At 43.8% G+C, this 25136-nt stretch overlaps 1 protein-coding gene and 1 long non-coding RNA gene across 2 annotated transcripts in view; one reads left to right on the top strand and one right to left on the bottom strand.

The window, feature by feature from the left end:
* LOC116988435 (14-3-3 protein beta/alpha-A-like) overlaps positions 1-25136 on the bottom strand; it is a 36987-nt gene that overhangs the window by 8444 nt on the left and 3407 nt on the right. The window contains exon 2 of the mRNA XM_033045128.1: positions 19859-20186. Coding sequence (XP_032901019.1) covers positions 19859-20161 — 303 coding nt within the window. The 5' untranslated portion in view covers positions 20162-20186. The remainder of the gene's footprint in view (positions 1-19858; positions 20187-25136) is intronic.
* Positions 9588-17942, top strand: LOC116988437. Its single transcript, XR_004415936.1, has 3 exons — positions 9588-9599; positions 13420-13424; positions 17889-17942. It is a non-coding gene; the product is annotated as an uncharacterized LOC116988437 (long non-coding RNA).

The following is a 25136-nucleotide window of genomic DNA, read 5'->3' as shown; positions in this document are numbered from 1 at the left end:
CTGTATGCACATATCAAGGTCGTCTTGCAATCTTCTCTGTCCAAGAAATAACAACCCTTTCTCCAGTTTGCTCATCAGATCCCCATCACGGGAATCTCCTGCAGCCTCCAGGGTCTTGACATCTCAACTCACGCGTGTTGCCCAGAATTGGACCACTGCTTCAGTTTCTGAACCAGTGTTTAACAAAGATTCTTCCTTGCTCTTGATGATTTGTCCCCATTCATAAAGCCTAGGATTCCATATGCTTGACCTGCTTTCTAAACCTGGATTGTTTCTTAGGTTGCATTCAGTAATTTCTGTTGCTTAAGAATGCAAAGCTTTATTACAAGATAAACATTTCAACCTGTTTTGTACTTTAACATCAAAAACAATAAATGGATTACATACCTTGAGGAGTATTAACTTCAGATAGCCCTTGCTTTCTCTCTCCTTCCCCTTCCCAGTTCTCCCACTAGTCTTACTGTCTCCGCCTACATTCTATCTTTGTCCTGCCCCCTCCCCTGGCATCAGTCTGAAGAAGGGTCTTGACCCGAAACGTCGCCCATTCCTTCTCTCCATAGATGCTGCCTCACCCGCAGAGTTGCTCCAGCATTTTATGTCTACCAATGGATTACATACCATTTGTTCAAGTTTTTAAATACCATTTAATCTCATTCGCTCCTTGCTTACCCCATAAATATTGTACCTTCACCCAATAAATGTTCACCAGTACAGAAAAATAATTCAACCAATGTCATATGCATTCATTTTTTTTTTGTTTTTTTGTTTTTGTTTATTTTATTAGAAGTTAATACAATATAAAACAATACAGTGGCACCTAATTTTAGGTGCCAACTATGTCATACCGTAATCCATTCCGTGTACAACCTCTGGTTTTATGTTATGAGAAGGAAGTAAGCAAGACAAGAAAAAGAAAACAATAGAAAGGGGAAAGAGTGGAAAATAGATGGTAGAAAGTAGAAAAATGTGAAGTGTGTATATAAAAAATAAAAATAAAAAAATAAAATAAAAAAGAAAAGGTGGAAAGTAGAAATAGAAGAGAAGGCCCCTTAAAAGAGAATTTTTCAAATCTATAATCGGAGATGTAGATCTATCCACGTCATGAACTGAAATCAACAATCCTTATGGTACCGCTGCATCACATGATTCCAAAAAGTCGATGAAAGGAGACCAACTCCTTAAGAATTGGTCATATTTATCTATTAGTCGGAGTCTCATTTCTTCAAGGCATGCTATGTCCATCATATTCCTAATCCACATTTTAACAGTTGGTATGGCTGTATTTTTCCAAAATTTAAGTATCAATTTCTTTCCAATTATTAACCCATAATTAAAAAAAACATTTTGGTCTTTATTTAAATTGGTATCTTCTCCTATTATTCCAAATATAATCCATTCCATTTTGGGTTCTATTCTTGACTTGAAGAGCTTTGTAAATATATCAAATATATCACTCCAAAATGTATTCAACTTTGTACATCCTACAAATGAATGTGTTATATTAGCGTTTTGAAACAAACATTTATCGCATCTGGGAGAGACGTTTGGATAAAATTTATTCAACCTCGTTTTTGAATAATATAGTCTATGTAATAATTTGAATTGAATTAAATTATGTCTTGTATTAATAGAACAGTTATGTGTATTCATCAAATACTTTTCCCATCTATCCTTCGAGATCTTTATCATTAGCTCATGTTCCCAATCTTCCCTTAGTGCTTCTGTTGAGGGTGATTCTCTATATAATATATTATTATAAAAGTATGATATTAATTTTTGTGAATCAGCCTTAATATTCATTGCTTCTTCTAAAGGGTCTAAAAATATAGTTTGAAATCTATGTGTATATTTCTTCATAAAGTCACATACCTGTATATATTTAAAATATTGATTATCCTTCAATTTAAATTTAAATTTTAATTGTTGAAATGATAACAGTTTACCCAATTCATACATATCCCCTACTTTCCTAATCCCCAGTCTATCCCATTGTTGATATGTGTTGTCGATGAGAGAAGGTTTGAATGCGGGGTTGTTCAATAGTGGGGTTAGTACTGATAAATTATTTAATTTCAAGGATACTTTTATTTGTTTCCAAATTCTTATTATATTGTGAATAATTGGGTTCTTCTTATATATTATACTATTCAGTTTTATCGGTGAGAGCAGGATCGTTCCTATATCGTGCGGATAGCACTCCTCTTTCTCCATTCTTATCCACTCCAACTCCTGAGTGGAACTATCCAGCCAGTACATTATGTTCTTAATATGCACTGCCCAGTAGTAATACATAAAATTAGGTAATGATAAACCCCCAACTTCTAAACCCCCAAATTAGATTTGCACAAATGCTTTCGTTGAATTCTATGTGTTCTGTAATCCCATATAAAATTAGTGATAGTGGAATCTAGTTTTTTGAAAAAATATTTTGGAATATATATTGGGATCGCTTGAAACAAATATATTAATTGTGGTAAGAAGGTCATTTTTATAGCGTTAATTCTACCTATCAATGAGAGCGGAAGTGTTTTCCAAAATTTAATCATATCATTCAGTTTATTTAATAGTGGTATAAAATTGGCACTAAATAATGATGTGTGTCTTCTCGTAATTTGAATACCCAGATACTTGAATCTTTCTGTTGCAATTTCGAAGGGGAATTTTAGTAAATGTCTCGAAGTCATATGCATTCTAATATAAAAACTGGTAAGAAACGGGCAGTCAATGGTAACAGCCTTTACATTTCGAGGACAAAACTGGCCAGTCACAGAGGCCGATGTCAGGAAATCCTTCAGAGGGGCGAACCCCCGAAAAGCACCTGGTCCTGATGGTATACTCGGTCGTGTTCTAAAAACCTGTGCGGACCAACTGGCGGGAGTTTTTACGGACATTTTCAACCTCTCACTTCTGAGGTCTGAGGTCCCCACCTGCTTTAAAAGGGCATCAATTATACCGGTGCCCAAGAAGAGTAAGGTGACGTGCCTCAATGACTATCGACCAGTGGCACTAACGCCGGTGGTGATGAAGTGCTTTGAGAGGTTGATCATGGAGCAAATCAACTCCTACCTCGACAAAAACCTGGACCCACTGCAGTTCGCGTACCGCCACAACAGATCAACGGTGGATGCGATCTCGCTGGCCCTCCACTCCGCACTGGACCACTTGGACAACAAAAACTCATATGTCAGGCTGTTATTCATTGATTACAGCTCGGCATTTAACACAATCATCCCCTCCAAACTGGTTACCAAATTCGCAGAACTGGGTCTCTGCGCATCCCTCTGCAACTGGATCCTCGACTTCCTCATCCACAGACCACAGTCTGTTCGTATTGGTGGAAATGTGTCAGTCTCGATAACAATCAGCACGGGAGCACCTCAAGGCTGCGTGCTCAGCCCCCTGCTGTACTCACTCTATGCCCATGACTGCGTAGCGAACCACAGTGCGAACTCCATCATCAAGTTCGCTGACGACACCACTATTGTGGGGCGTATCACTGGTGGGGATGAGTCAGAATACAGAAGAGAGATCGAGCAACTGTCCATATGGTGCCAGCGCAATAACCTGGCCCTCAACACCAGCAAAACCAAGGAACTGATTGTGGACTTTGGAAGGAGTAGGAGGGGGACCCACAGCCCCATTTATATCAATGGGTCGATGGTTGAAAGGGTCAAGAACTTCAAATTCCTGGGCGTGCACATCTCTGAAGATCTTTCCTGGTCCGAGAACACTAACGCAATTATCAAAAAAGCTCATCAGCGCCTCTACTTCCTGAGAAGATTACGGAGAGTCGGATTGTCAAGGAAGACTAACTTTTACAGGTGCACAGTCGAGAGCATACTGACCGGTTGCATCGTGGCTTGGTTCGGCAATTTGAGCGCCCTGGAGAGGAAAAGACTACAAAAAGTAGTAAACACTGCCCAGTCCATCATCGGCTCTGACCTTCCTTCCATCGAGGGGATTTATCGCAGTCGCTGCCTCAAAAAGGCTGGCAGTATCATCAAAGACCCACACCATCCTGGCCACACACTCATCTCCCTGCTACCTTCAGGTAGAAGGTACAGGAGCCTGAAGACTGCAACAACCAGGTTCAGGAATAGCTACTTCCCCACAGCCATCAGGCTATTAAACCTGGCTCGGACAAAACTCTGATTATTAATAACCACTTTCTGTTATTTGCACTTTACCAGTTTATTTATTCATGTGTGTATATATTTATATCATGGTATATGGACACATTTATCTGTTTTGTAGTAAATGCCTACTATTTTCTGTGTGCTTAAGCAAAGCAAGAATTTCATTGTCCTATACAGGGACACATGACAATAAACTCACTTGAACTTGAACGTCTTTGATGGTCAGCACAAACTTGGAAGGCCAAACAGCCATTTTTTGTGTGCTGCATGACTATGACAATGACTTAACATCTATGCGGCAGCACTTCAAAGCTAACGCAGCACATTTTCAAAATCAAAATGGATCTGCATAGCATCACTGGCTGCCACAAATAGGCTAAGAAATTTATTTTACCTTCCATTCTAGCGCACTGTCAAATAAAACATTTAGTCTTGGCAAAGGAGAGAGTAATATTGGCACTGAAGACAGTTATTTAAAGCTATTAAAATTATCCGCATTTTCCTTTTCAAATGTGCAATCTTCAAGGAATTCTGCAACAGAAACACAAAAACTGATGTATTCAAAAGATTCCACAGCGATATTTTAGGAATATTTAAAGTATCACCATAGGTATTCTTGACTTTGGTACCCTCTGGGAATCAAAATCAACACTGAAGAAACGAATTGTTATACCATTGTCCATATGAGGATTATATCAGTATCACAAAGTAGTTAACTGATATTTTATTTCAGTATTTATTTGTTAACCTTCCTTTGTGGATATCTGTTGCATTTGTCTTAATATCAATTAATTCATCTAAAAGGTAACAACTGAGTGATGAAACACAATGAAATAGACCGAAAACAGTAAAAACACTCCAAAATTGAAAGTCCTCATTAAATTTTTGTCAATTATTTATTAGATGAATGCACTTTCTATGGTAGTAATGACATGTAGATTCGGACGTTTTCAGGTCTGATGCTTGCTCTCTGATGCATTAGCTTGTGGAGTTGGACAGTATTAGCACTGGATCAGTTAAAAGTCTGAGACGCGTGCCTATATGTTCCTGAGTGTCAGCAGATGAAACCGAGTAGGAAAACCAAAACTAACCATCGTTCCCATGCTCACTATAGGGTGATTTCACGAAAGGTCACTGGAGCGTAGATCCGCACCCACGTGACCGAAAATTTTAACTGGAGTACATGCGTAACTTCCGGTACATGTTAGTGAATGGGAAAACACGCACTTTCACACCCGTTAAAAACATCGAAAACGGCCCGTTTTTGAGCTGCAATTAACTGTACCAGTCGGGGTGACCGTGAGGAACAGCTACCTAAATTTACAGTCCAAAAAAAAGATAGAAACTAAGGTAAATTCAAGAGGGAGCTGAAGGTGTCAAAACAGCGGAAGTGCTAGCGGACATTTGCCGTGGAGATTTAAAGATCGAAAATATCGGGAATTATCGCGTTTGCTCGCTGCATTTCATCAAAAGTAAGGCATTATTGACTTTTTATCTTTATTCATTTGTTATATGAAAAGTATTAAAAGTTAAAAATCCGTCAGTAAAATTGCAAAATCGCCCATGGTGGGTGGGTGCGGATCTACGCTCCAGTGACCTTTCGTGAAATCACCCTATAAACATTACACTTCACTGATTATATACAGAATAATGCCGCAGAAAACAGAAAATAACCAAATAGCAGGAAGTGTCACGAGTTAGACAATATCTTTGAAGAAAGATAAATGAGACTAGAGACTGAAGATGGCGGAATCCAAAATAAAAACGGGTCACTGGAAGAACTCAGTGGGTCAAACAGCATCTATGGATGCAAAATGTGTGTCAACATTTAAGGATGAGAAGCTGCATTTGGACAGAGGGTGGTGGGAAGGACAGGAAAGATTGCCAGTGTATGTATGTGGGGTGGAGGGAGAAAGAGGATTATTCAAGAGGTTGAAAGATGATAGGTAAACCAGATGGAGAGGGCATGATGGGCAGATAGAACCAACTGGGGGCAAGGATGAATGAACAAAGGAGGAAGAAAACAAGGATTGCAGATGAGTGGATTCATTGACAAGAGGAGCTTGGTTTGGGAACAGCTCTGCCCAAGATAGCAAATAATTGCAGATTTGTAGATGTAGCTCAGTCCATCACACAGACCACACTCCCCACCATTGACTCCATCTTCACCTCACGTTAACATGAAAAGCAGCCAACATAATCAAAGACTTGACCCATTCCGATTATTCCTTCTTCTTCCTGTTCCCATTGGGTAAAAGGTACAGAAATTGGAAAGCACGCACCATCAGACTCAAGAACAGTTTCTTCTCCTATCATCAGGCTTTGGAATGGTCCTTCCACAAGCTAGGGTTTGGTCCGATTTACCTCTACTCGGACATTTACCTTTACGGACATTGAACTTGGTCCATGAAACCGATGCACTTCTATGCTGAGAACTATATTCTGCACCCTTTGCTCTACCTAGTATTCTTGAGTTTGAGTTGATTGTATTGATGTATAGTTTTATCTGTTAGTTGCTTAAAGCGTGGAATATCGTTACATTAGCAACCATATTTCAATAAAAGCAATTTCTTGATTGCAAAACATTTCAAGAGATTCTCTGAAGGGAAGAAACACCATATCAATTCAAGTTCCCTTTTAAAATAAGAAAGTTGATTTCACTTACATGTATCCAAAATGTAAGTGAATTTCACCTTCTTCTGAGGTGACATTTATGCAGTTGACAAAGGCATTTGGCACTTTGACGATGCATTTTAATGTAAATACTTTATAATGCTGTGTTACAGGTATTATGGATTACCTTTCTCCACTCAGCATTAGGTGTCCACTCCAACATTTTAAAATGGCACTTTGTTCCATAACTGACCAGATCACGCCATAGATTCCAAGTATGGTTTAACAAAAAAAAACACATGGGATCATAGACCATTTTTTTTTAAAAGCGAGACTAGAGTTTGAGATATTATACTACCTTAGTACAGTACAAAGTTGTTAATTATTTAATATAGCTTGCTGATTTATATCTTCTGGGAACCAGTGAAATTATGCAAAATTGAATTTAATTGAAAACGTTTTTTTCTTAGCATGACAGTGACAAGGTTAATACAAAGCATTCATGAATAATAAATAAAACTCTTAAGACAGTAGGTTTTCTGTCATTATCGCCGTCAACAATAAAATTGGCGCCTGGAAACAAAGCAGAGAAATTTTCAAAAACGGGGATGAAACTACATTTCTGGTTTTTGGATTACTTGCAAACTCCATAATCCCCAGTTTCATCAAGAAACTACAGATTTTCTTTAAATATTAACGTGAAAGTAGAATTGATAAACGTAGTCTGTTAGGGAAATCAAGTTCAGTCCCTGGTTCGTGAAATATCAACTGATCACAGTCCAGATAGCTCCAGGGGAGCTACCACAAAATGCCACAAATCCATGGGGTGAAGAATGTGGATCAGTCATAGAACCAACTTCTGAACACTACCTGTAGAGCACAAGGAAAGCAGCTAAAAGGTTTGTAATGTGTTTACAATTTGTCGGCACTTACCGTTTCTATCACCAGCAAACTAACCTGATCCCTTCACGTTTATGTGGTGTTCAAAACAGCACAGTGTATTTTTTGGCGAGCTACAGAAATTCGAGAGGATTTTCTCGGACTTCTGCAGATGCACTTTAGAATGTATTCTGAAGGGATGCATCTCAGCCTGGAATGGCAACTGCTCTGTTCTTTACCACCTTAATCTGCAGAGTGGTGAACATAACCCAGTCCATCACAGTCTAGTCACTTCCCTCCATCCTATTCATCTTCACGGTGCATTACAGCAAGACAATGATCCCAAACATACTGCTAAAGCAACAGAGATTTTCAAAGCTAAAAAATGGTCAATTCTTGAGTGGCCAAGTCAATCACCCCATCTGAACCCAATTGAGCAAGCCTTTTATATGCTGAAGAGTAAACTGAAGTGGACTAGCCCCCAAAACAAGCATAAGCTAAAGATGGCTGCAATACAGGCCTGGCAGAGCATCACCAGAGTAGGTACCCAGAGTAACTGGTGATGTTCATGAATTGCAGATTTCAAGCAGTCATTGCATGCAAAGGATACGCAACAAAATATGTATAAACTAGGTATAAACAAAGCTGTAATTTCTACATGGTGAAACCAAAATGTATAAAAACACCCTTTAATAAAATCTGACAATGTGCCCTTTAACCACATGTGATTGTTACAAATCTCAAATTGTGGAATACAGAGGCAAATAAATAAATGATGGGTCTTTGTCCCAAACATTATGGAAGGCACTGTATAGGCATTTAGACGGACAAGAGCTGATTAAGGATAGCCTGCATGGTTTATACGTGGGAGGTAGTGTCTCACAAATCTGATTGAGTTTTTTGAAGATGTGACCAAAAAGGCAGGTGAGGGCACAGCTGGGTTTATATTCACTGGAATTTAGAAAGATGAGAGGGGATCTTATAGAAACATAAAATTCTTAAGGGATTGGACAGGCTAGGTGCAGGAAAAATGTTCCCCATGTTGGGGGGAGTCCAGCTCCAGGGGTCACAGTTTAAGAATAAGGGATAGGCCATTGAGGACTGAGATGAGGAAAAACCTTTTCACCTAGAGAGTTGTGAATCTGTGGAATTTTGTCATCTATATCAATGATTTGGATGAATACATACACAGCAAGATTAGCAAGTTTGCAGATGATACAAAAGTGGGTGGTTTTGCAGATAGTGAAGATGGTTGTGAAAAATTGCAGCAGGATCTTGATCGATTTGCCGGGTGGACTAAGGAATGGTTGATGGAATTTAATGCAGAGAAATATGAGGTGTTGCATTTTGGGAACTCTAACATGGGCAGGACCTACTCAGTAAATGGTAGGGCTCTGGATAGTGTTGTAGAGCAGAGGGATCTAGTACAGGTGCATGGTTCCTTGAAGGTAGAGTCACAGGTAGATCGGGTGGTCAAAAAGCCTTTTAGCAATTGGCCTTCATCAGCCAGAGTATAATACAGATGTTAGGGGGTCATGATGCAGTTGTATAAGAAGTTGGTGAGGCCATATTGAGTATTGTGTTCAGTTCTGGCCACCGTTATAAGGAAAGACGCTGTCAAGCTGGAAAGCGTACAGAGAAGATCTATGAGGATGCTGCCAGGACTAGAGGGTCTGAGCTATGGGGGCAGGTTGAGTAGGCTGGGACTCTATTCCATGAAGTGCAGGAGGATGAAAGGTGATCTTATAGAGGGGTATAAGATTATGAGAGGAATAGATCGGGTAGATGCACAGAGTCTCTTGCTTAGAGTAGGTGAATCGAGGACTAGAGGAATCGAGGACTAAGGTGAAGGAGAAAAGATTTAATAGGAATCTGAGGGGTAACTTTTTCACACAAAAGGAGGTGGATATATGGAACAAGGTGCCACAGGAGGTAGTTGAGGTAGGAACTATCCCAACAATTAAGAAACAGGTTGGATAGGACAGCTTTGGAGGAATATGGACCAAATGCAGGTAGGTGGGACTAGTGCAGCTGGGACATGTTGGCCGGTGTGCACAAGTTGGACCGAATGGCCTGTTTCCACACTGTATCATTCTATGAGAAGAAGTGCAAATAAAAAAGTGCTAGGGCAGCAACAGATAAATTATTTATTATCTTATTCTTCATTATGCATTAATTCTATGTATCAAGAGGGACAGGGCGACATTTGATACACTTCGCGTCTGTCTTTATTTCACAGCAATTATATTGAAGTTCCATGTCATTTTCTTCTTCGGACTTTTTAATCTCCCCTGCCGCATTGCTTTTGTACTTCCATTCTATCCTATATCAATATGTAATCAATCTTATCCTTCCTACCTTTAAATGTTACATCATCCTGGATCTTTCCACAATTTCTCCTCCTTTCCACTTTTCAACTTCCTCAAATTCATCCTGCATTGCATCCGTCACTCCTGCACTGTTCCATCACTCCAGTTGATCTGCCATTAGTCAGACTTCAACCATGACTTTAAATTCTGTAAGTGCTTGATGCATCACCACTAACCTTTATTTCCACTCGCATAAATCCTGAAACGTTAGTTCTTTCAGTGACTCTAATAGTCCTCCTCCAAATTTAATCTAAACCAAAGTGAATGTTGTTGTCTTACACATATCAGGTGTTAATCATTGTAATTGTAAATGTTTTATCCTAAAATCGCACACAGCACCGTGGGAATATGCTCGCAACGAGAGTACTGTTATCTCCAATAGTTACAGAAAAGCAAAATAAATTTGAATTTTCAATGCAAAATGTCCAAATAATTAAATTCATATTTTAATACAGAGCAATTCTGTGCAGAGTTTAATGTAGTGCGGTAGAAACAGAAAATATTGGAAATAAGGCAGCATCTGTAAAGCGAGGAGCAGAGTTAAAGTTTTACGTTTTCAAAAAATCCATCTGAAATATTAACCTCTCCCTCTCTCTCTCGACACGTATTGTCTGACGTTGAACATTTTAAGCAAATTCTCCACCATCTTCAGATTTTCATTCTTTGAATATATTTAAGTGACATCATGTTAGGTTTCCTTTCATAAGAATACAATGTGGAAGAATGAATAACATGATGAAAATCGTCTTGGCTATTTAAGTAATATATTAAAAGGATAAAAATTAAAATTAGCTTAACTGAAGATTTGTACATAATATACAATAAGTTGTTGAGTATGCACAGCTACGTCACAAACATTCCCTTTGTAGCAAAACAATCCCAAAGTATAATTTTTTATAAGTGAAACCATGGCAGATGATAGGACATGCATAGTGAATGGTAGGGCCCTTGGGAGTTTCGTTGAATTGAGAGACCTTGGGATAATACATAATGCATAATTCCTTAAAAGTGGAAACATGGTTAGAGTACGATGAAGGTTCATAGGATGCATGCCTTCATCCGTTGAGGCACTGAGTAAAGTGGTGGAGCGCATGTTACAGTTGTATAAAATGTTGGATTGGTTGCAGTTGGTGTATTGTGTGCAGTTCTGGTCATCACACGTTCGGAAAGATGGGATGAATCTAAAAAGGGTGCAAAAAAATTCACAAAGATGCGTCTGGATGGAAGGGATTGTACTATAAGGAGAGATTGTATAGACAGGTCTGTTTTCCCCAGAGCAAAGTATGCTGAGAGGTGACACAATAGATATATATATAAAATTATGAGGGGCACAGTCAGGGTAGATAGTCAGTCCAAAGAAGGGTCCAACCCAAAACATTATCTATCCACTTTCTCCTGAGATGCTGCATGACTTGCTGAGCTACTCCAGCACTCAATGTCTTCTCTTAGCCAGATAGCCAGACTTCATTTCCCATGATAGGGGTGTCTAAAACTAAAGTGAAAAGGGGATATGAAGGGTACATTTTTAAACAGAGTAATTGCAATCTGGAACTACTGCCAGAGGAGATGGTTAAGGTAAGAATAGCAGCAACATTTAAGAAACATCTCCAAGTCAGTTATTAAAGATGGGATAGCAGCACATTTGGAAAGTGGTGAAATTATTGGACAAAGTCAGCATGGATTTATGAAAGGTAAATCATGTCTGACGAATCTTATATAGAATTTTTCGAGGATGTAACTAGTAGAGTGGATAAGGGAGAACCAGTGAATGTGTTATATCTGGACTTTCAGAAGGCTTTCGACAAGGTCCCACATAAGAGATTAGTGTGCAAACTTAATGCACATGGTATTGGGGGTTCAGTATTGATGTGGATAGAGAACTGGCTGGCAGACAGGAAGCAAAGAGTAGGAGTAAACGGGTCCTTTTCAGAATGGCAGGCAGTGACTAGTGGGGTACTGCAAGGCTCAGTGCTGGGACCCCAGCTATTTACAATATATATTAATGATTTGGACGAGGGAATTGAATGCAACGTCTCCAAGTTTGCGGATGACACGAAGCTGGGGGGCAGTGTTAGCTGTGAGGAGGATGCTAGGAGCCTACAAGGTGACTTGGATAGGTTGGGTGATTGGGCAAATGCATCGCAGATGCAGTATAATGTGGATAAATGTGAGGTTATCCACTTTGGTGGCAAGAACAGGAAAATAGACTATTATCTGAATGATGGCCGATTAGGAAAAGGGGCGATGCAACGAGACCTGGGTGTCATGGTACACCAGTCATTGAAAGTAGGCATGCAGGTGCAGCAGGCAGTGAAGAAAGCGAATGGTATGTTAGCATTCATAGCAAAAGGATTTGAGTATAGGAGCAGGGAGGTTCTACTGCAGTGGTACTGGGGCTTGGTGAGACCACACCTGGAGTATTGCGTACAGTTTTGGTCTCCTAATCTGAGGAAAGACATTTTTGCCATAGAGGGAGTACAGAGAAGGTTCACCAGACTGATTCCTGGGATGGCAGGACTTTCATATGAAGAAAGACTGGATAGACTCGGCTTGTACTCGCTAGAATTTAAAAGATTGAGGGGGGATCTGATAGAAACTTACAAAATTCTTAAGGGGTTGGACAGGCTAGATGCAGGAAGATTGTTCCCGATGTTGGGGAAGTCCAGAACAAGGGGTCACAGTTTGAGGATATGGGGGAAAAGTCTTTTAGGACCGAGATGAGAAAAAAAAATTTCACACAGAGAGTGGTGAATCTGTGCAATTCTCTGCCAGAGGGTGATTGAGGCCAGTTCATTGGCTATATTTAAGAGGGAGTTAGATATGGCTAAAAGGATCAGGGGGTATGGAGAGAAGGCAGGTACAGGATACTGAGTTGGATGATCAGCCATGATCGTATTGAATGGCGGTGCAGGCTCAAAGGGCCGAATGGCCTACTCCTGCACCTATTTTCTACGTTTCTATGTTTTTATCTTGACAGGTACTTGAATGAGCAAGGCCTAGAGGGATACGGAATTAATGCAGGCAAGAAGAATTTGTCTAGATAAGTATGGTGGTTGGCATAAACGCAATGGGCTGAAGGGCCGATTCCAGACACTGCAGGAAGATTAAATCAAACAAAATTTGACATCACACCACTTGAAGATATCTGTTGACAGGAACTAAAAGGTTAATGAAAAGAATCTTTGTTAATTAGTATAGGTATGAAGTTGGAATAGTTTACAAGGGAATTTCAAATCTTACTGCATTGCAGTGTAAGATTCAATAATAGTTAAAGGAGATCAGCAAACACATGAATGTTGGGTAAACGGGAATAATTGCAAGAGCATAACACAGTGCTGCATTAACTCAGAATCCCAGGCAGCCTCAGGTCGGGACTTTTTCCAGACTGGTTGTGGTTGGGAGAGAAGGTTGGAAGAAAGAAGTAGGGGTGGTACAAAACCTGGCAAGTGATACAGATACAAATGGAGGAGGGGAGCAAGGGTTTGATTAGCAGATGGGTGGAGTAAGTGACAAATGCTAGAGGTGAAATGGAGACATAAAGTTGTCAGATAAGGAGAGAAGAGGGGTAAGATCTAAAGCCAGAGGAATATAGGTGGAAGAGGATGGGTAGAGGGGCAGGATAGTGGGGGAATTACATAAAATTGGAAAATTCAATGTTCATACCATTGTGTTGTAAACTACGCAAGTGTAAAATGAGGTGTAATTCCTCCAATTTGTGTGTGGCCTCAGTCTGGTAATGAAGGTGGCCCAGGACAGAAAGCTAGTATGGGAATAGGAGTTAAAATGTTTAGCAATTGGGAGATGTAGTAGGCCTTGGTGGTCAAAGCAATGTTTCCTTGGTCCGCACTTGGTCTCTCCAATGTCTCTCCACATTGGGAGCACTGAATACAGTAAATGGGATTTGAAGAGGTGTATATGAACCCATCTCACTTGAAATGCTTGCTGAGGTCCATGGATAGAGGTGAGTGAGGAGGGATAAGGGCAGGTGTTACATCTCTTGCAGTTACAGGGTAAAGTTGTTGGGGAGGGGGCAGTTTGGGTGTGAACCAAGGAGCTACAGAGGGTGTTGTCTCTGTAGAAAAGGGGTGGGATGGGGTAGATCTGACAGTGAAGGTGGCGGAAATGTTGAGATTGATGTGTTGGATGCGGAGACTAGTGGAGTGAAATGGATACGCTATCCTTGTTCCGTCTGGGAGAGGGAGCGAGAGGAGAAATGCTAAATACAGACATGGGTGAGGATCCTTCCGCAACAGCAGGCGGGACCGCTGTTTACTCGAGATGACAACTTAAATGTTCTAGAGCGGAAGTCCTATGATTGAAGTTAGGGCACAAACATCTGCACTTCGGATGACATGTTTATAAAGAATAGGGAAAAGGTGGACCAGTCATGGAAGCATTAGTATAAACATGTTCAGGGGTACTAAAAGCATGGATTACAGTTTCATCAGCAAAGGAACTGAGGAAGGAAAAGGGATAATATTATAAAGGCATAAAAGGGTCAGGCAACATCGATGGAAGGAAATTTCATGGAAAGGAATGGACTGGCAACATTTCAGGTTGGGGTCCTTCCTCAGATTGATACGAGTAGAGGGAAGATAATTGGTAGAAAGAGGTGTGGAAGAGGAACAGTAACAGTTCGTTCAGTTGAAAGGGGGAGGGGAGGTAAAATGAGGAACCCGGAGTTGGGAAAGATGAGTGATGGGCGGATGGAAGAGGTGAAGAAGGGGAAAGAACGGTGACACACTTGAGCAGGGAAGCGAAATGAATAATATATGGGGGGGGGGGGGGGGGTATATGAGGAGAGGAGAGTGTACCTGAAATTAGTGAATTGAATGTTCATGCTGTTGGATTGTAGGCTACCCAGGTGGAATGAGAGGTGCTGTTCCACTCTAGCAGTGTCACTCTGCAAGGGGTGACTTTAAAACAGGAGATGTGGAGTCAGTATGGATAGAACTGAGGAATTGTAAGGGTAAAAAGACCCTAATGGGAGTTATATACAGGCCCCCAAACAGTAGTCTGGATATAGGGTGCTATGGTATGGTAATGCTACGTAAAGGTAACGCTACGGTTGTTATGGGAGATTTCAACATGAAGGTAGACTGGGAAAATCAGGTTGGTACTGGACCCCAAGAAAGGGAGTGCCTCCATGATGGATTCTTAGAGCAGCTTGTATTGGAGCCTACCAGGGAGAAGGCAATTCTGGATTTAGTGTTGTGTAATGAACTGGATTTGAGAAAGGAAACTTGAGGTTATGGAGCCATTAGGAGGTAGTGACCATAATATGGTATGTTTTAATCTACAATTTGAGAGGGAGAAGGGTAAATTGGAGGTGTCAGTGTTACAGTTGAACAAAGGGGACTATGGAGCCACGAGGGAGGAGCTGGCCAAAGTTGACTGGAAAGATACCCTAGCAAGGATAACAGTGGAACAACAACGGCAGGTATTTCTGGGAATAATACAGAAGGTGCAGGATCCGTTCATTCCAAAGAGGAAGAAATATTCCAATGGGAGTATGGGGCAACTGTGGCTGACAAGGGAAGTCAGGGACAGTATAAAAATAAAAGAGAAGTACAATGTAGCAAAGATGAGCAGGAAGCAAGAGGATTGGGTAATGTTTAAGAAGCAACAGAAGATAATTGAAAAGGCAATACGGGGAGAAAAGATGAAGTGCGAAGGTAAGCTAGCCAAGAATATAAAGGAGGATAGTAAAAGCTTCTTTAGGTATGTGAAGAGGAAAAAAATAGTTAAGACCAAAGTTGGACCCTTGAAGACTGAAAAAGGTGAATTTATTATGGGGACCAAGGAAATGGCAGATGAGTTGAACAGGTACTTTGGATCCGTCTTCACTAAGGAGGACACAAACAATCTTCCTGATGCACTAGTGGCCAGAGGATCTGGGGTGACGGGTGAACTGAAGGAAATCCACATTAGGCAGGAAATGGTGATGGGTAGACTGATGGGACTGAAGGCTGATAAATCTCCAGAGCCTGATGGTCTGCATCCCAGGGTACTTAAGGAAGCGGTTCTAGAATTTGTGGACGCATTGGTGATAATTTTCCAATGTTCTATAGATTCAGGAACCCTTAACAGGTCTCTTTCTTAATGGCAGGCAGTGACTAGTGGGGTACTGCAGGGCTCGGTGCTGGGACCGCAGCTATTTACAATATACATCAATGATTTAGATGAAGGGATTCAAAGTAACATTAGCAAATTTGCAGGTGACACAAAGCTGGGTGGCAGTGTGAACTGTGAGGAGGATGCTATGAGAATGCAGGGTGATGTGGACAGGTTGGGTGAGTGGGCAGATGCAGTTTATTGTGGATAAATGTGAGGTTATCCACTTTGGTAGCAAAAACAGGAAGGCAGATTATTATCTAAATGGTGTCAAGTTGGGGAAAAGGGGAAGTACAACGGGATCTGGGGGTCTGGTCAATGAAAGTAAGCATGCAGATACAGCAGGCAGTGAAGAAAGCAAATGGCATGTTGGCCTTCTGCAGTTGTACAGGGGCCTAGTGAGACCACACCTGGAGTATTGTGTGCAGTTTTTGTCCCCTAATTTGAGGAAGGACATTCTTGCTATTGAGGGAGTGCAGTGTAGGTTTACGGGGTTAATTCCCGGGATGGCGGGACTGTCATATCCTGAGAGAATGGAGCGGCTGAGCTTGTATACTCTGGAATTTAGAAGGATGAGAGGATATCTTATTGAAACATAAGATTATTCAGGGTTTGGACACGCGAGAGGCAGGAAACATGTTCCCGATGTTGGGGGAGTCGAGAACCAGGGGCCATAGTTTAAGAATAAGGGGTAAACCATTTAGAACGGAGACAAGGAAACACTTTTTCCACACAGAGACTTGGGAGTCTGGAATTCTCTGCCTCAGACTGGTTCTCTGGATACTTTCAAGAGAGAGCCAGATAGGACTCTTAAAGATAGCGGAGTCAGGGGATATGGGAGGCAGGGACGGGGCACTGATTGGGGGTGATCAGCTATGATCACATTGAATGGCTCGAATGGCCTACTCCTGCATCTATTGTCTATTGACTGGTCAGTATTTGAATGGGAAGAGCGATAAAAATGGCTAGCAACCATGAGCTCCAGCTTGCCCTGGTGGACAGAATGCAAGTGTTTGGTAAAAGGTTCGCCAACTTTACAATTAGTCTCACCGATTTAGAGGAAGCCGTAATGAGAATACTGAATGCAATAGATGAGGTTGGAGGTACCTGGAAAACCTGACTTACCTACAAGAATTATTGGGATAAGTGGAGCTGAAATGCTAGTCTATGCCAAAGATAGGCACAAAATACTGCAGGAACTCAGCGGGTCAGGCAGCATCTCTGGAGAAAACGGATAGGTGACATTTCAGATCAGGGCATTATTATCAGACTCAGAATGGAGGTAAGGGAGATGGAGTAGGGACATATGTTGCATCTCCTGCAGTTGCAAGAGAAAGGGAGGGGAAAGTGGCGAGTTGGGAAGGATGGGCGAACCAATGTCATGGAGAGAATGGTCTTCGCAGAAAGGCCTGGGGATGGAAAAATGTGACTTGATGGGATCACGATAAAGTTGACTGAAACATCGGGGCACGAGGTGTTGGATGCGGCGGCTCGTGGATTGTAAGAACTTCATTGTTTTATCTGGGACATATGACAATAAAACACTCTTGAACTCTATCCCTGTTCTGTCTACAGGAATTGGGAGCAGACTTGTAGGAACAGAGGAGACACAAGTGAGGGCTCCACCCACAACTACAGTGGGGAGGATTCAACCCCGCTGAAGAAAAGGCACATCTCAGAGAGCCTCGTTGAGAGCAAATGAGTCAGAGGTGGAGAAACTGCAAGAAAGTGGCAGGGTGATTAGATGCAATAGGTCGGTCAGCGTCCTGAAATGGAGAGATGTCAGTGATGGTCCAAGTGCATTTGAGGGCAGGAAAGTTAGAGTCACACAGCACAGAAACAGGCCCTTTGGCCCAACTAGTCCATGTCAACCAAGATGCCTCATCTAAGCTGGTCCCATTTGTCCATGTTTGCCCCATGCCCCTCTAAACCTTTTCTATCTCTATACCTATCGAAATGTCTTTTAAATGTTATTTTACCTGCCCTAACTGCTTCTTTTGGCAACTTGCTCGATATACCACCCTCTGTATGGAAAAAGTAGTTCCTCAAGTTCCTTTTAAATTTTAAATCGATGCCATCTAGTTCTTGATTCCCCTGCCCTGGGCAAAACAATGTTGGGGGTAAAGCTATGAAATCGACCAGGTTCTGCAGGGTATAGGTGGCAACCATAATACAGTCGACAAGAGTTGGGAAGTGGTGCCTGGATAAACATGGAACAAAGTGTTCAGCATAGCCACGGTAGCGCAGCGCTAGAGTTGCTGCCTTACAGCGCTGGAGATCCGGGTTCGATCCTGACTATGGTTGCTGTCTGTACGGAGTTTGTACATTCTCCCCGAGACTGTGTGGGTTTTCCCTGAGATCGTCGGTTTTCTCCTACACTCCAAAGACATACAGCTCCGTAGGTTAATTGGCTTGGTGTATGTGTAAATTATCCCTAGTGTGTGTAGGACAGTGTCAACGTGCGGGAATCGCTGATGGGTCAAAAGGCCTGTTTCCGTGCTGTATCTCTAAACTAAACTAAACAATGAAACAAACAGCATGGACAGGGTCAATGCCAATGGCTACACCTTTTATTGGATGAGAGTGTTGATGAATCAAGATTAATGAGGGTTGGCTTTTATATATGACCCAGAATCTCTTCAGAGTCAAATGTAACCGAGAAAAGCGAACAGTCCAATTCAATTCCAACAGAAAGTGATGGAGTTGGGGGCTACAAAATGAGATGTACAGTTAATTGAAGACAAGGAATTCAGACTTCCCAATATTTAATAAAGATTTCTTGCATTAAACACTATTTGTTTATTACAATACAGGATTTCCACCAAAAGCAAAAATATGACAGCTAGAAATCGAATACAAGAATGGAAAGGTGCTTGGAATGCTCAACAAATCAGGCAGCATCTGGGGAAAGAAACAGTTAATGTTTCAAATCAAAATAGCTGTGGCATTGATAGGTGAAGACCATTTCCCCAAAATATTGATATTTAATGAATTAGCAATTCACCTTCAAGCCCATTTTTGCACACCACCTGTTATTGACCTCTGTACAGGTCACCTACATAACGAGACCGAATTTGTAAGGAAATGTTCATTTGCACATCGTTCCTAAACCAACATACCAGGTTAGCTGCATCCAAAATTTCCATCCAAAAAAAAATTATATTTAGAAAAAAAAATCTTAAACTCTAAAACACATGCTCCAAAATTCCCATTCTTTTATTACATATTGGCTGCAATTTTATGTAAATGTGCTGCTTTTTCAATAGGAAGGAACTCGACGCTGCGAAACAAAGCAACTGAAATAACATTTAATTTCAGATAAATGAAATTACTGCATCCAAGCAATGACAATTCATGTTACTTAATGTGAATATGTATTTCTTTTGAAAACCGAGCCAACTGCATAAGCTGCTAGGTGATTTTATTTTGCTTGGTATACGTTGGATTTTATAACCGCCCACCCCGCCCGTTTACCCGCAGCTCATTGCAGAGAAGAGGTTAGTTATCCTCCTCCATTTTCTACAGGTTACTCGCGTCTGATACCCAGAAATGATGGCGAGGAACCGTTTTAATGCGGCAGCTTGGTATTTATACCGCCCGAGTCCCCGATATCTCGGGGCATGTCAATGACAGGGAAGCTGCGGCTCATTTTCGTTTTAAACAAAAATGATGCAGAGGCAGCGGAAGTGATTGGAGACTGCATTCATTTTATCAGCCAGTAAACCAGCCCCCCTTTTTTTTCCTCACCAGCACATCATTGCAGATCTCCCTGAGCTCAGCCTCCACCTTCTCCCGATACTCCTTCACCATGTGCAACTTCTTCTCGCTGCCGCCGCCCTCGCCGGTTTTCTGCTCGATGCTGGAGATGACCCTCCACGCCGAGCGGCGGGCCCCCACCACGTTCTTGTAGGCGACCGAGAGCAGGTTGCGCTCCTCGTTTGACAGCTCTTCGCCCCACTCAGTTACCGCCTTCATGGCAGCCGCCATGTCCTCGTACCGCTCCGCCTGCTCCGACAGCTTGGCTTTCTGCACCAGCTCGTTCTTATCCATGGTCCCCTCCTTTCTTTCTTTTTTTTTAAAACTTTGCTTCGTCCTTTCTTCACCAGTAAAGCGCGTCTGACGTTTTATTTCGGCCTCGACCACCAGCCAGGAGTAGAGCACCGTGCCGCCTTCTTTCCCTCCGATTCTCTCTCCTCGAAACCAAATGGCGGTTGAGAACTTCCCCCCCCCCCACCCCCCAGAACTCGCCTGCACATGCGCGACCAGGCCTCGCCCTGGCGATGACGTCAATGAGTGACCAAGGCTGCAATGGGACGGACCTGACTCATCCAAATGGGTAAGAAAGAACTGCAGATGCTGGTGTAAACCGAAGGTAGACACAAACTGCTGGAGTAACTCAGCGGGTGAGGCTGGAGCATCTCTGGAGAGAAGGAATGGACGACGTTTCGGGTCGAGACCCTTTTTCAAACTGATGTCAGGGGAGGGGGCGGGACAGAGATAGACTATAGGCGGAGATAGTAAGACTGGTGGGAGAACTGGGAAGGGGAAGGGGATAAAGAGGGAAAGGAAGGGCCATCTGAAGTTAGAGGAGGCAACGTTCATACCGCTGAGGTGTAAACCACCCAAACGAAATACGAGGTGCTGTTCCTCCAATTTCCGCTGGGCCCACGCTCTGACAATGGAGTGTCCATCCCCTCGAGTGTCCATCCTCGACCTCCATCCCCTCGAGTGTCCATCCTCGACCTCCATCCCCCTCCAGGAGGGTCTTAAAGCACTTTGTTCCTTCCTCGACCCCCATTCCCCACCGGGTCGTAAAGCCCTTTGTTTCTTCCTCGACCGCCATTCCCCACCAGGAGGGTCTTAAAGCCCTCCGTTTCTTCCTCGACCGCAAAACCAGTCAATTTCCGTCTACCAATACTCTCCTCCGCCTAGCAGAGCTGGTCCTTACCCTCAACAATTTCTCATTAGACTTGTCCCATTTCCTCCAGATCCAAGGCACATGGGCACTAGCTATGCCTGCCTCTTTGTAGATGCAGAGGCAGCGGAAGTGATTGGAGACTGCATTCACTTTGTACGTTGAACAATCCTTTTTCCAGGCGTACACTGGCCCTATCCCCGAACTCTACCTCCGCATATTGACTACTGCATTGGTGCCACCTCCTGCACCCATGCAGAACTCACTGACTTCATCAACTTCACCACTAATTTCCATCCTGCACTCAAATTCACTTGGACCATCTCCGACATCTCCCTACCATTTCTAGATCTCACTGTCTCCATCACATTACACAGACTATTGACAGACATCTATGACAAACCTACTGACTCCCATAGATATCTTGACTACACTTCTTCCCTCGCTGCTTCCTGTAAAGACTCTATCCCCTACTCCCAATTCGTCCGTCCACGCCGCAGCTACGCCCAGGATGAGGCGTTTCATACCAGGGCATGGGAGATGTACTCATTCTTTAGGGAATGGGGGTTCCCCTCTTCCATTATAGATGAGGCTCTCACTAGGGTCTCCTCAATATCCTGCAGTTCCGCTCATACTCCCCCTTCCCCCCATTCTTAACAAGGACAGAGTCCCCCTTGTCCTCACCTTCCACCCCATCAGTCGACACATACAGCATATTATCCTGCAACAATTTCTCCACCTCCAACGGGATCCCACTACTGACCACATCTTCCCATCTCCACCCCTTTCTGCTTTCCGCAGACCGTTCCCACCAAAACTCCCTGGTCAACTCGTCCCTTCCCAACCAAACCACCCCCACCCCAAGTACTTTCCCCTGCAACCGCTCGAGATGCAACGCCTGTCCCGTAACCTCCTCCCTTGACTCCATCCAAGGTCCCAAACAGTCTTTCCAGGTGAGACAGAGGATTACTTGCACCTTCTCCAACCTCATCTACTGTATCTGCTGTTCCAGGTGTTAACTTATCTACATCGGCAACACCAAGCGCAGGCTCGGTGATCGTTTCGCTGAACACCTCCGCTCAGTCCGTCGTAACCTACCTGATCTCCCAGTGGCCCAGCACTTCAACTCCCCCTCCCATTCCCAATCTGTCCTTTTGGTCCTCGGCCTCCTCCATTGTCAGAGTGAGGCCCAGCTTAAATTGGAGGAACAGCACCTCATATTTCACTTGGGTAGTTTACACCCCAGCGGTATGAACGTTGACTTCTCTAACTTCAGATAGCCCTTGCTTTCTCTCTCCATCCCCTTCCCAGTTCTCCCACTTGTCTTACTGTCTCCGCCTACATTCTACCTTTGTCTCACCCCCTCCACTGACATTAGTCAGAAGGGCCTCGACCCGAAACATTGCCCATTCCTTCATCTAAATGGGTCATGATTTGTGCAGTGGCTGTTCTCAGAGAATAGGCGGATGTTTTGGTGTGCAGAATTGCTCCGATCAACGTCGTAAAACATCGTAGTTGCTATACCAGTCCGATTTGCTGCTTGCGTTTTAACCAGGTGTTGCAAACATATTGCCTTACTTCTACAGTAACAAAATGCAAAGTGCTGGAGGGGTCGGAATCCTTCTTCGGACTGATATACTGCAGAGATGCAGCCTGGCCCGCTTACTGCAGCACTTTGTGTCTTTTTTAAATCAGCATCTGCTGTTCCTTGTATCTCCATACTTCTACAGTAGCTGTTTGCTTGGAACCAGTTTTGAAATATTGTTTACAACTATTTCTTCACCAAAAAGAACAAAGTTATCAAATCAGTTGCTCCAGACCTACTGCACAAGTAATTCAGTGTAATGAACGTATAATAGGGGCTAAAATCAATGGATTTTAGAATCCAGTGGAATTGATTAATATTGGCGATGGGTAGCAAGCAGGGTGGGCAGAAAAGCTGAAGGCATATCACCTGTGATCTTGACAAATGACAGCTTTCTTCTACTATATCTTATGGGCATGAAAATGTACTCTACAAGATCTAATCAAAATAACGTATGGAAAGCATCCAAATGCCCTTGGTTATTACAATTGCCGTGTATTTTTTAACTTAATAATACGTAGAGCTTTCCTGGACATTTTAGCAATGTAACTGGTTGACAAAACAAAAATTGCAATTTAAATGCAATAAGTCCTCAGTCAGAGAAGGTTTTTGATAAACTATCACTCTATGACTATGTGTCCCCAATAGAGTGTGTAAACAGACCTTCGGCCCAACTTGCCCACACCAGCCAACAATGTCCCAGCTACACTAGCCCCACCTCCCTGCGCTTGGTCCATATCCCTCCAAACCTGTCCTACCACGTGCCTGTCTAACTGCTTCTTAAACATTGCAATAGTCCCTGCCTTAACTACTTCTTTTGGCAGCTCGTTCCATAAACCCACCACCCTCTGAAAAAAGTACCCCTCAGATTCCACCTTGAACCCATGTCTTCTGGTCATCGATTCCCCTACTCTGGGCAAGAGACTGTGCATCTACCCTATCTATTCCTCTCATGATTTTGTACATCTCTATAAGATCACCCCTCACCCTCCTGCGCTCCAAGGCCCTATAGCTCACACCCTCTAGTCGTGGCAACATGCTCGTAAATCTTTTCTGAACCCTTTCAAGCTTGATAATATCTTTCCTATAACATGGTGCCCAGAGCTGAACACAATAAGCGAGTTCAATATTCTGAAAAACGCAAGGAATCATGGGATTTGTCAAAGATCATTCATGATAAAGAACAAGCGAACAAAGCGCTGGCTGAAGAAACTGTGTATAAATTCTTATCTTTATTCCTAACTAGACCAAATCCTGTCACACGGGAGGGCTGGTCCCCCAACGCAACCCGTTCCCCTAAGCAATATTCCACCACTCACCCGTTCTTCCAACGCAACCCGTTCCCCCAACGCACTATACCACCACTCACGCCTACCTCCCTCCCATCAAATCCACCCCTTGCTGTCCCCCGCTCTGTCTACTCCCTCCCTCTATCCCACCTTGCCCATCACCCCGGACCCCTTCTACCCCCCTCCCTACCCCCCTGCACTCCACCACCCCTCTACCCCACTCCCTCCCTCTCCCCCCCCCCACCGTGCTGTGGACCGGGCTGCGGCGCTCCCTCTCGCCGTGTAACAGTGCGATGCTTTAGGGCCGCTGCCTGCCCCAGCACCCGCGGGGATCGTCGCTGCACCCAAACCCCCCCCCCCCCCCCCATCTCCCTCTACCACCCCTTCATTCTCACCCCCCCCCCCCCCCCCCATTTCCCTCATCCTCCTCCCCTCACTCCTATTCCCTGCCCCAGCACCTACCCAGGTCGTAGAGCAGCCCCATGGAATGGAACTCGGCCTGGTTCTTGTACTGTAGGCAGCTGAAGAACTCGCAGATCTGGGCCTCGACGGAGCCGGGCTCGCTGTGCCGGGGGCGGGGTGAGGGTGGCAGGCTGTCGAGCCAGAGCTGCCAGCAGAGCAGGAAGCGGAGGCTGTGCTACAGGATGGTGGCAGCCGGGCGACCCCCGAGGCGCTGGCACACCTTGACCCAAGACCTGGGCATGACTCCAACCCTCAGCTCGGCCGCCGCCTGGGCTCCAGTCCAGGCCCCGACTTCATCTCCGGGCTCATCCCTGACCCCAGACCCAGCCTCATCCTTGGTTCCAGCCCAGGCCCAGTCCCCGGGCTCGGCCCGCAGCACCACCCTCCCCACCAGGTACTGGGCGGCGGCGCCACTCCTTCACCATGGCGACCTCCAGCGGATGGTGCCGGGAAGGGACGTCGCCGGAAGAACGGAGAAGCACTGACCCCAGCTCAACTCCCGCCGGGCCAACCGACAGCCTCAGAGAAAGCCAGCGCGGAGAAGCGGCAACTCCAGCCCTACCATGGGCCAGGGACCTCCCGCGGCCAACCCCCCCCCCCCCCCCCCCCCCCCTGGTACCTGTGAAAGCCGAGCACCAGCCATACACAAAGTGCTGCAGCAACTCAGCGTTCACTCCACGCCAGCTACAAGCCCGGCCCGACACCTCCGGCCACCCCTGGACAGGGACGGGACACCTGGGAGGGGACGGCCCAGCAGCAACTGAACAGACCCAG

Source organism: Amblyraja radiata, chromosome 27 (assembly GCF_010909765.2).
Source record: "Amblyraja radiata isolate CabotCenter1 chromosome 27, sAmbRad1.1.pri, whole genome shotgun sequence".
NCBI classification, from domain to species: Eukaryota; Metazoa; Chordata; class Chondrichthyes; order Rajiformes; family Rajidae; genus Amblyraja; species Amblyraja radiata.
This window is presented reverse-complemented; position numbering and strand designations above follow the sequence as displayed.